The sequence below is a fragment of the Rhinolophus sinicus genome, chromosome 3 (assembly GCF_057876585.1).
Source record: "Rhinolophus sinicus isolate RSI-liver-muscle chromosome 3, RSI-T2T, whole genome shotgun sequence".
NCBI classification, from domain to species: Eukaryota; Metazoa; Chordata; class Mammalia; order Chiroptera; family Rhinolophidae; genus Rhinolophus; species Rhinolophus sinicus.
In genome coordinates this window covers 33,984,248-33,996,322 of record NC_142503.1, presented here as the reverse complement: position 1 = coordinate 33,996,322, position 12,075 = coordinate 33,984,248, and the positions used below count along the sequence as shown (strand labels likewise).

The following is a 12,075-nucleotide window of genomic DNA, read 5'->3' as shown; positions in this document are numbered from 1 at the left end:
AAAGGAAACCCAGGAGGGAAAGAATGTAGCATACTCGTATAATGTAATTGGCTTCACAGCGGCCTCTCAAGTACCTTTCTTGGATCTGACTCATAACGGATGACTTTTCAGATCTCATCTTTTGATTCAGGATAGTCTTCTATCACTCACCTTCCTGCTATCTTAGCTAACAATTAACTGCAAGAGGGGAAATACAACATCCCAGCTCTACGTTCTAATGTCTACCCTACGGTAAAACATAAAAGCAACATGGACTTCAAGTGGAAGACACAGGTACATGCTCCTAGCACAGTGCCCATGTAATTTTTCATTGGCTGTGTGTCAAGGCTTAATAAGCACCTGTTACATTTTTATGGTTCAGTAGTAAGATGTAATAGAACGTTGTTGAAATTACAATTATATTCTCTGTGAACCCGAGTGTAGGGGTGAATAATGGAAACCTACAATAAGGTCTGGGCTCCAGGAGCTCAGGCACATCTGCATGAAGGTTGAAAAGTCTCTCTCAAACGGCTGGTAGGTATTTTAGGTAGGGGTCCTGATGGTGCCTCCACTAGCCTTTGCTGAAGGTAGGGGCTTCCCTTCTAGAAGGATGTAGCTCCACAGAGAGCACGGCTTGGCCAGTGGTCAGCTCCAGGTCAAGGACTAGGACACAGCTAGGGAGGGGGAGCATGGGCCCCACTTGTGTCTCATGTGCTCCCTCTGCCTTAATACAACTGCAGCCACTGTGTGATGCAGCCCTGGGACCTTGGATAATAGCCCTTAGCCCTCCTACAGCCCCCAGCCCACAAGAGAGCCCAGGCATGAGAACCTATTATTGGAGACTGAAGAATGTCTTATAACAAAGTTCGGCATAAAGAGTATTGAGTACTCACTATATGAGGCACTTGGGGGAATGTGCAAGCATGTGCTAAATAAATGAATTAAAAAATTGAAAGAATAAACCTCCACTAATGTCAATACCCAAAACTCACCCCCATGGAGGGGTGAAAGCAGAGAAGTTAAACAACATCTGACCATGCACAAACTAAATCTCCTACTAGTAGGAAGAGTAGGGTATGTTTTATTTCTGGGTTTTCCATTTGGCTCTTAATGCCATAGATTAAAATACTAATTGCACTGTTTTCCAGCTAGGAGACAACCCCTCATTCTTTAAAACCAGGATCTCGATGCGGATTTGTGTCTATAAGCATGATGTAGGACCAGGCCCCATCAGGAGATAATACAATGTTTTCTTTCCTTACTCAGCATCTCAGATCATCCTAAAATGGGAATTACTCTATGAGAATAGAACAGAGGATGTGACTATATGTCTAAGGAATCCAATTTGAACAGGTATTGAAAAACCTTAAGAACCCATTCTCTGTTGTGTCACTTTCCAAGCTTTAGGACCCAGCATGGAAGGATGAAAATGAGTCTCCTTTAAGCCAGCATGTTCTGACATGTTCAAGCTTGAACCCTGTGTTATTACTTAACCAGAAACAAACTAACACAATCTCCCACTGTAATTTGCTAAGTTATCCACACGTTTAGAGCAGGATTTCTCAACCTCTGCACTACAGAGATTTGGGGCTAGCAAATCCTTTGTTGTGGGGGGGCTGTCCTGTATGTTGTCAAAAGTTTAGCAGCATCCCTGACCCCTATCCATTACATGACAGTGACTTCCTGCCCTCTACCCATTAGATGATGGCAGCAGATCTGTCCTGAGTTATGACAACCACAAATGTCTCCAGACATTGCTAAATCACCCCCGGTTGAGAAACACCGATTTGAGAAACACTCTTAAACCCAAGTTCAGCCAGACACAAGGAGTCAGCTGCCATCCAAAGGGCAACCAGGAGCTACTCTACCTGCTGCTGTGATAGCAAGGCCTTAGGACATCAAGTAAGTTGAAATTCTCTCATTGGTTCAGGTACAATAAGTTTAAGGTACTGAGCAAATAGTTCACTACAAATATAAGAAGTGATTTGGTCTTTCGTCACTGTGTGTTTCTAAGATCTTGCTGATTCATTTTTACCAGACAAAATTTTAAAAATTATTATAGTGTCTTTATTACACTGTATCTGTACATCAGTAGTCTTTCAGCAGCAAGTGGCAGACACCCAATTCAACGTGGATGAAGCAAAAAAGGAGAAGCTTTTTATTGGGTCATGTAACAAAATCCAGGGTTAGAACTGGTTCTACATCCACCTGGATCGAGGTATTCAAACAACGACACAAGGAATATTTCACTTTCATCTTTTGATCATATTTTCCTCTATGTTGGCTTTGTTTCCAAGGTGTTTTCCCACGTTGGTGACAAAGATGGCTCCTGAGGCGCAGGCTGACATCCTAGAAACTGCTATGGAAGGAGAAGGACTCTTTCCCAAGAGTTCTGGTCAAAGTTCCAGGGTGAAGTCTCACTGGCCTGATGTGGATCACGCACCCATCCATGAGCCCATCATTGTGGCCTGAGAAATGGAACTCTACAGATAATCTCCCAGGCCTGTCAGCACACTTTCTGGTAGAGCATCTCAGAGGGCCTCCTTTGGTTCCTATCTCCTGGTTTTCATGCCCTTGTGTATTCTCCTCTTCTTGAGTGTAGGCCGTGCTCTATATATGAATAGAATATAGTGCAAATGATGGGATGTCACTTCTGATATGATATTACAAGAAGACCGTGACTTCTGGCTTGCTCACCCTGACATACTGTGAACTGCCCTATGGAGAGGCCTATGTGGCAAGTAACTGATGCCTCTGTGTAAGAGCCAGCAAAAACGCAAGGCTTGCCAATGGCCATGTGAGTGAGGTTAGCAGCGGATCTCCCCTGAGTTGAGTGTTGAGATGATTACAGCCGTGACTGACACCTTGATTACAGTCTTCTGAAAAATCTTGAGGCAAAGGTAGACCGAAAACTTGCCACCGGACTCCTGATCCATAGAAGCTGTGAGATAGTGTTTTTTGTTTTAAGCCATTACATTTTGGAGTTATTTGTGATACAGCAATATATAACTAATACAACACACCTCCTGCACACACACACACACACACACACACACACACACCAGGGATACAGAATGGGATTATTTCACCAAATACCATGGCCTGAGACTAGGGGAGACATAGTCCCAAAGGAATTCTAGTGTTCCAAAACACACATTCATTATAACATCCAATTTAGGCTGTTTTGACTGAACATATAAGTTTCAAAACATAAAAGGAAAGCAGTCCTCTGACACTCTAGCCATAGCAGGAAAGACTATAGACTTCCACGTGATTTCAGCAGGAATTGATCTATAATGACCTGACTTACAGAGACTTTGAAAAGCCACATATCCTGGGGTGAAGGATGGAAGCCCAGTGCTGATAGCTAGTTATCCTCCATTCACCCCTAGAGATGGAAACTGCTAGGCACCAGTTTGAGCAAAACTTTTCTATTGTTTTAAACCTGTCAGTTCTGAATTTTTAGTTTCCATTATTGCATAAGCCCTGAAGTACTTGCTATTGCCAGGAACAATTTATTTTCTCTTCCCATTAAACAGGAAATTGAACAGCCTAAGAAGAAGCTGAAACAGTGATGAATCTTTTGCTGCAGTATCATGAATTTGAAGTTCAATTGTGAAATGTTGGCATTGAGGTCTTCATCAAAATTTTTCTTCCAAAATGTCCCTGAAGCACTAACATAAGGTACTTTTAGGCTCCGAATTGCTTCAGGTGCTCCAGAACACACGATACATCGAACTGAATTCTCCTGTTTTCTCACTTCTATGTTCTCATTTACTATGTCTGACACATGGTAAATACACTGGGAAAAATGAAACTCCTGTCATGCATTTGATCAGTAGAAAGAGTGAATTGAAAGTTAAATTAAGTACTAAGGAGACAATGACTTGCTAACCATATCCCACTGGAACACAAGTCTCCATGAATTGCCCATGATGAAATGTCACAAAGGGTAGAGAATTTAGGAAGTGACTTGTATACCAGGAGAATTGATTATCAATACTATTACTTAGGACCACTTAGAGTGTATTATTATATGTAGCTTCTTCATAGTGTGACATTTGATTGATACTATATAGCAAGAAATTGATTCATTAATTTGTATATTTTCACAGTAGTTAGATCTAGAAAAATGCTGAGTGTGACGTTGATGGATTTAGTCAAGGCTGCACTTTCAGATTAATAGCTACTCTATGGGCTACTGGATATCTGTGATCCGCCCATAAACATTGAGATCCTTACTAACCACATTTGTTTATAATGAACTGAGCACACTTTTAAAGATCTGCTTACTCATACATAGCTGAGGGGGAAAAAAAAACCTATTCTGTTTCTATGACCTAAAGTTAGTGAAAGTTCCAGACACTAAAGGCATGGGGAAGAAGAATGCTGAATCAAATGAGATCTTTGAAGACCCAAGGGTTTTACGCAAGGTCCAGGTTGGAAAGAGCCTTGTATGTTTTTCTCTGCGTATTTCTCAACAACAAAAAAAGCTTCAAAAGCTAAAAAAGAAAAAGTTTTATTTTCTTAATTTGCATTGATCTGCATTTCTTAAGACATCAGAATCTCAGTAATTGCAACAGGACTGTATTTCTCTAGTTCTAACCCACCTAGTCTAGTTCTCACACCTTATTTGGAAAGTCTAGCTTCCTCAAAATTCTACCCAACAGTTGAGAAAGCTCCTGGGTGTATTAAATGAGTGTGGGAATGGATATGACTTGGCTATGAGTAGAGAGCATCATTTCCTTCTGCAAGTTCTTATAGCTGCAATGTGGGACTTGCTAGTTCCTTCTCTCCTGCTTTGGAGACTCTTGCCTCTCAGCACCAGATCTAGGACAGGTCCCACCTGCCCTGTTTCAGAGACATGCTGGCCTGTGCGTCACGTGTCCATCACTGAAGTGCTGTGGTGCTGGGCCACACTGCCTTCTGCTTTCAAGCTCCTACAGAGAGGAGTGAAAAGGCAACTAGTTCTTTTAGTTTTGCTGCTTCATCTTCCCAGGACTCTAGCACATGTTCTGAGGGATTCACTAAAAGAGCAAATTCTAACTGAGCTCTCTCCTGATGCTGGCAGCCCATCCTTGAGCCAAGTTTGCATAAATGACTTTCTTTGCCCTAAAGAGTGAGTCTTGCTATCTCACTGGCCATCCAGACATGTCTGAAAACCTAGGATATGTAGCTTAGACCCTCAAGCTTACAGACCCCAAAGTTCTTAAACCAGGAGGATGTGAGTCAAGTGAGACTGAACCCCCATGTGAAATTTGGGGGAATTTTCTTGTATGTAAGGGGACTATTGATCTTAATGAAAGAAAACTCAAGAAATGATTAGCATTGACTATGGAATGTAAACAAACTAATTAAAGAATTTAATGCTATTTTTCTGTGCTTCAAACATGGCCTAATTTTAAAGTAGTTTAGCTTGTCATAAAGAACCAGACTGAAATCAAACCAACATTTAGAAACTATACTAAATTCACCATGTCACTTAAAGTCTCAGAGCCTCTGTTTCCTCATTTGAAAATGGGGATAACACAGACACCATCCACTTAGATTGTTGTTAGCGTTGGATGAACTAATGAACACAAACAGAACACAGTACAATTGGCCCTTCATGTCTGCAGGTTTCACGTGCTTGGATTCTACCAACTGTGGATCAAAACTATTCACACACAAAAAAGTTTACATTGTTGCTGATATGTACTATGTAGTTTGGCCTATGATGGTTGCATCTGCACTGAACATGTACAGACTCATTTTTCTTGTCCTTATTCCCTAAACAATACAATATAACAACTATTTACATAGCATTTACATTGCATTAGGTATTATAAATAATCTAGAGATGATTTAAATTATACAGGAGGATGTGCACAGTTTATATGCAAATACTACACCATTCTGTATGAGAGACTCAAGCATCCATGGATTTCCATATTTGCTGTGGGTCCTGGAACCAATCCCCCACCGATACTTGGAGATGACTACCTGGCACAGAGTAAGCACCCAGCCAAGCTTTTGGCCATTATGTGTGTGTCAAAATTTCTTCTAGTATAATACAGATGTTCAAAAGCATTTTCATAGCCCCACTAGACAGTGGTCAAAGCATTTATGAAAAGACTGGTTGCTGTTTTAGAAAAGCGGCCTCAATCTTGATTAAGAATGACATTTCTAATGTTTTGCCTGCTACTATGTAAATAGCACAGAATTCTCACAAATAAATCACATCATTTTGTATAAACAGATTCCTAGCTTTCTCTGCAGTGGAGGGCAGCTCCTCACAAATTCTTCTGAGAACGCTCTGGCTCGTCCCAGAATCAGCCCATGCCGAGTTTACTATTCAGACCAGATTATTACCAGGCAGTTGGAGCGGTCAAATTCCCACAGCCAATTTTCTATAAAAATCCCAAGTAATTGAAATGGGAGGAAGGTACCCAGTAAAAGTCAGGGTGAATAATTGAGCACAGTAGCTGTCTGCAGCTTCTGAGGCAACGTAGTCAAGGCATTTTATAAGAGGGTTGATGCAGCTGCTGTTGTCTCCAGAGGCTCTTGGCTGCAACCCCCTCCCCCCTATTTTATCAAGAATGTGGCAAGATGAGTGGCCAGGGGGCTCTAGGATTAACCATTCTCCAATGCCTGAGTGATCCTGTGAATGCCGAATGTGAATAGTGACATTGTACGTCACACCTTTCTGAAGGTCAGTGGTGAGAAATACCATGACTGGCTGTGGTGGTCACTAAACAGAAGCACTGTGTCTTCCCTGGCTCTGGAGATTCCTTCAAGGGGTAGACTCGCCTGCTGGGGATAGGAGTAGGCTGATTGCTATTTTAGAAAACTGGCCTCAAATCTCAATTAAGAGTGACATTTCTAATTTTTTCCTGCCCCTACTCATACGTAACTAGAACAAAACTCTCACAAATAAATGCCCTCTATCCCTATTCAGGACTAAATCAGGAGTTGGGGACACAAGTGGCAGAAACCCAACTCACATTAGATTCAGTAAAAAGGGAATTTGTTGACTCCTGTTCCTGGTAAGAATGCAAAGCTACTCACAGGATGGGATGAAGCTCTAGATTAGAATGAAGTTCACTGGATGTGAAACCTGAAAATCAATGACCCAGGTCAGCCTCCATGTCTCCAGGACCCTGCGGTCAGAGGGGTACAGATGGACATCCAATACCAGAAACAGGTGTTTGGAAGAATAATGTGATGAACAATCAAATCAAAATGAGAGGTTCTAGGAGTTCTGTGAGCCACTCCAACTATTTACCTGTTCTAGCAACCATTTAAAGACTTTACTGGTATAAACCCTAAGGCCAACTGTTATGGATTGAATTGTGTCCCTCTTCCCAATTCATATGTTGAAGATTTAACTCCCTCTACCTTTCTGTGTTCTTGTCTGAGACCCCTGTAATAAAAGACAGATCAACAAGAGAAAAAACAAACACAAGTTTATTAACATGTATATGTCATGTATACCAGGTTGGACAATTAAATTTGCAAACTCATCCTAGAAAAAGTGCTACATACCTCATTGCTGAATATCACTTCAGTCACCTTTGAAGTACTCCTCTTGGGAAGCTATGCACCGATGCCAGCACCTAGTCCACCCTTCAAAGCAATTTTGAAACTCTTTTTCTGGAATGGCCATCAGAGCTGTTGTCATATTACCCTTGCTGTCCTGAATGTCATCAAAATGTCTTCCTTTCAATATTTCCTTTATCTTCGGGCAAAGAAAGAAGTCATTGGGGGCCAGATCAGGTAAGTAGGGAGTGTGTTCCAATACAGTTATTTGTTTACTGGCTAAAAACTCGTACATGGGAGATATCCAGTGAAAAATTCGTAACTCTCCAAGGTAGTTCAGAACTCCAGCTTAAATTTTATCTTCAGCTAAAGACAAAAAAAAAGAAAAAAAAAATTAGAAAGAAAGAAAGGTGTGTGAAGAGGCCAATTATGGGGAGGTTACAAGGTAAACAGGGTAAGGTTTGTTGTGCAGATTTAAGTGGGGGCCTTGTCCATTGACAAAGCTGTCTGTGAGTTAGTCATCCTCTTATTCCTGGTAGAGAGGGAGTCACCCTTACAAAAGGTTTCCTGTATATATGAAAATGTCCCTTAAAAAAGAATAACTTCTACTCTGTTCTCAGAACTTCTGTGCCTGTTGCTTCCCAGAATAATCAGCTCAAATAATTCTTATGCCAAAGAGGCATATTTTGGGGTGGCATATTTTGCCACCCTTTCATATTCCTTCTCTAGGCTCAAAGTCACTTCAGATGACTGTCTCCTTCAATTGAAGATTACGTCTTATTTCAAGGGAGTCCCTTCCTCTGGGGCTCCTCCCCTCAAAGCCTCAGGCTTAGGGATGATAACAGTTCTGACACCAGCCCCAGACCACTGCACTATCTCCTTTGTTCTTCTCTGCCCACATTTCTGTTAATAGGCACTCTGTAAATGAAACCTTTCCAAATCATCCTAATTTGAGTGTGACATCTGCTTCCCTCACTCATAGAGTTCTCTATAAAACAGAGGTGGAAAAACTGAAGAGTAAAACCTTCTCCCCTCCACCCGGAGAAAGGATCACAGATAGTGTCTAGGTCCATGTCAGGTGAGAGATTTTTCTTTCTTTTTTTTTTAATCTTCCATCTGTCATCAGAAATCACTTGCTTAAATAATAACATAGGCATTTTTATTTCCTTTGGGGTCTTCTTTCATCTTTGCTTTCTAATTATACTTATACTTGAGAATCTTTGTGGTCCTATGGAAACCTGTGTCCAATAATTTTGACGGCTCAAGATTTCTGCCTGTGCTGTTGTCTGCAATACGCCACGTTTATGTTTTTGTGTTTTTCAGAGTTCAATATCTGAAAAGTAAGAAGGCTTCTATATGGCAGTATGGATTTTATCTCCTGGGGAAGCACGACAAAGTTTAAACATTTGGGATCCCCTTTCCTTTTAGCAGGGACCTCAACCCCTTCTCTCATTTCACCAGTTTCACACTTAATCATTCTCTCCTTTGAAGGCAAACTGCCCATTTATTTAGTGTCTACTATTTACCAGGCATTACATATTATTTTAATTCTCAAAGCAACCCTATGAGAGAGATCTCATCATCTCATTTTTATAACCAAGGAGACAGGCCCAGGAAGGTGATCTGTCCAACATGACACACTGGTTAGTAGTAAAGGATGGGAAAGCACCAGATCTGTGATCCCAAAGAGCATGACCCATGCCACCTGGGATTCTGCTGTTGCCTGCTGTCCTTTACCTGCACTCTTCTCCCACATGTACCTGAATCTGGAATACTCAGCCTGAAATGCTGCCCCCACAATGATCCTCCACACCCTCTGATTTTGACCTCATCTCCAGCATTTTTTCCATGGTTGATTTTACCAACTGTGGGACACAGCTACCTACAGATTAGATTAATAGAGATACGAGCAAATGCTTTCCAGAATTTCACTCAGAGACATAATCCTCTTGTTTGTGGGTGTTTTTGTCTCCTAAGTTAGAACTTCCGTTTCTTGAAGGTTGAAACCATATTTTGTATTCCTTTGGTACCCTCCCACCCGGGCCCCCCCACAGTCTGTTTCAGCTCTCTGCACACAAGAGATGCTTCAAGAGATGTCACTGACTGACCAGCAGAATTTAAAAACTGGAAATTTTGAAAAGTTTTGTTTATAAAGGGGGAGTACACCGTTTCTACCATGCTTTTTAAAGAAATATTTTCTAGAGAATAATTAAAAGTGTGTTTTCCCTTCTTGTTTCCCTGAGGACCCAAGCAGGACATGTAAGAACTACCATGTTTCCCCAAAAATAAGACCTAGCCGGACAATCAGCTCCAATGAATCTTTTGGAGCAAAAATTAATATAAGACTGGTCTTATTTTACTATAATATAAGACCGTGTCTAATATAATATAATATAATATAATATAATATAATATAATATAATATAATATAATATAATACCAGGCCTTATATTAATTTTTGCTCTAAAAGATGCATTAGAGCTGATTGTCTGGCTAGGTCTTACTTTGGGGGAAACATGGTAGTGTATAGACTCATTCGCACTCAGTGCTCTGTTCTATTCTGCTGTGCCTTTGTGAATTTTAAAGGACAATAACTCTTTAGGTCAAGAATTCATCTGTTAACAGTTTCCTTGCATGAGCCTATGGGAAGGATTGGTTTCTGGCTTCTTCAGTGAAGTAACAGCATCAGAACACTGCTTGTGTGTTTTGTCTTACCACTGACTTTCTCAGAAGGAGGCTTTGGTGGTGCTGTTTACCGGAGAATTCTATGTCTCAATATTTAAATCGCACAGTGAATAGAGCTCCTTCTTGCCTAAGAACCTGGGGGAAGAGGGCAGGGCAAGGGGAGGTTAGTCTGAGACTCAAAGACAAAACCAGTTTAAGTGATTTGAGAGGCCCTGGAGAGATTTTCTAGCCCCTAAATATCTCCATTGGTTTGCTCTAATGCAGAAAAAGAAACCTCACATTTACCTCACATCTTCATTCAGGCAGTGATGACCTGGTTAATCTACAAATACGTTACCTAGGAAGATGCAATACTACTTTGCCTTTATTCTAAGATGCACAGTTCACCCACATTTTAATGTTTCTGAATCAGGATGTGTTTTCACAATCAATGTGACTTTTTAACATAATAGGGCTTCTTTATTTCTCCTGAACTATTGTTAAGTTCATTGTCATTAAATAGATAAGAACTCCTGGAAAACATGTTGAAAAGCTACATACCTGAGCCCCCTAAGACAGGTGCCAATTCAGGAGTCTGGAATGTAATGAGGAATTTGCATTTGCAACAAGAGCCCAGGTGATTCTGAGCAGGTAGCCCTGCTTCAAGAGTCCAAGTGAATATTTACTGGGTTCAGTAAACATGGTCTTTACAGACCTTAGTAGTGCAAACTCATAAGGTGTGGCCTGTGTGGGCTGCTCAGGTCCTGTCACTGGATCTGCAATTCAGAACTGGACATTGGGGAGAGAGCCACACCCCTTTAAGCATAGAAGTCACGCTGCCTGTGTTTTCTGAATCCAATTATCCCCTGAAATGTTGGTATTTTTACACTTAAACTCCATCTCCCAGATGCCTTTCGCTTTCAACCATTTCATAGATACGGATGTAAATTAGGTAAGTTTCTTCCAGAAGCTCACACTCTAGTGCGTGCATCTTGTAAATTTCCTGAGCCAGATTACGCATGCTAAAATGGGAGCCACCAAGGAATTCGTAATTGGGAGTGTTAGCAACTCTCCTCCACAACTGTGTTACCCAGTTATGGCAGAAGCAGGCCACAAGCCAAACTCTGCTGACACTTAACTAAATATTTATTAGTAAACAGTCAAAAAAGCCATTCACATAACCTTGAACGCAAGGTTCTTTCAAGACAATGCCAGGATTTCAAAGGCAGGATTTTTTTGCCAGTATAGCCAGCATGGGGCAACCAGAATCCTCCAGAGTTCATGGCTAGACCCAAGAAGAGGTAAAGGCTTTAAGGGTACAGGTTATAATTCTAGCTGAATACATATATCCAATTTATGCAAGAGTGGAGGGTTTCTAAACTGCTTTAACTCACCCACTTGTCTTGAATACCTTTATTTTTTTATTTTTAAAGATTTTATTGGGGAAGGGGAACAGGACTTTATTGGGGAACAGTGTGTACTTCCAGGACTTTTTTTCCCAAGTCAAGTTGTTGTCCTTTCTATCTTATTTGTGGAGGGTTCCGTTCAGCTTCAAATTGTTGTCCTTTCAGTCTTAGTTGTAGAGGGCGCAGCTCTCCAGGTCCAGTTGCCCGTTGCTAGTTGCAGGGTGCACAGCCCACCATCCCTTGCGGGACTCGAGGAATTGAACTGGCAACCTTGTGGTTGAGAGCCCACTGGCCCATGTGGGAATCCAACCAGCAGCCTTCGGAGTTAGGAGCATGGAGCTCTAACCGCCTGAGCCATCGGGCTGGCCCTTGAATACCTTTATATTCACCAAGGAGATCCCATTTCTAACTTTCATTATATTCATCAAATGCCACTAATTTAATCAATGAAAAAACAATGGGGATATTAACTATGCTAATTGACAAAGCACCCATTATTGATGAAGAC

The 12,075-nt window shown here is 41.2% G+C and overlaps 1 protein-coding gene across 1 annotated transcript in view; it reads right to left on the bottom strand.

Annotated features, from left to right (window-relative positions):
- Positions 1–7,554: 7,554 nt before the first annotated feature.
- Positions 7,555–12,075, bottom strand: part of SNX18 (sorting nexin 18) — a 69,922-nt gene continuing 65,401 nt past the window's right edge. The window contains exon 2 of the mRNA XM_074328944.2: positions 7,555–7,863. Within this exon, the coding sequence (XP_074185045.2) occupies positions 7,847–7,863 (17 nt within the window). The 3' untranslated portion in view covers positions 7,555–7,846. The remainder of the gene's footprint in view (positions 7,864–12,075) is intronic.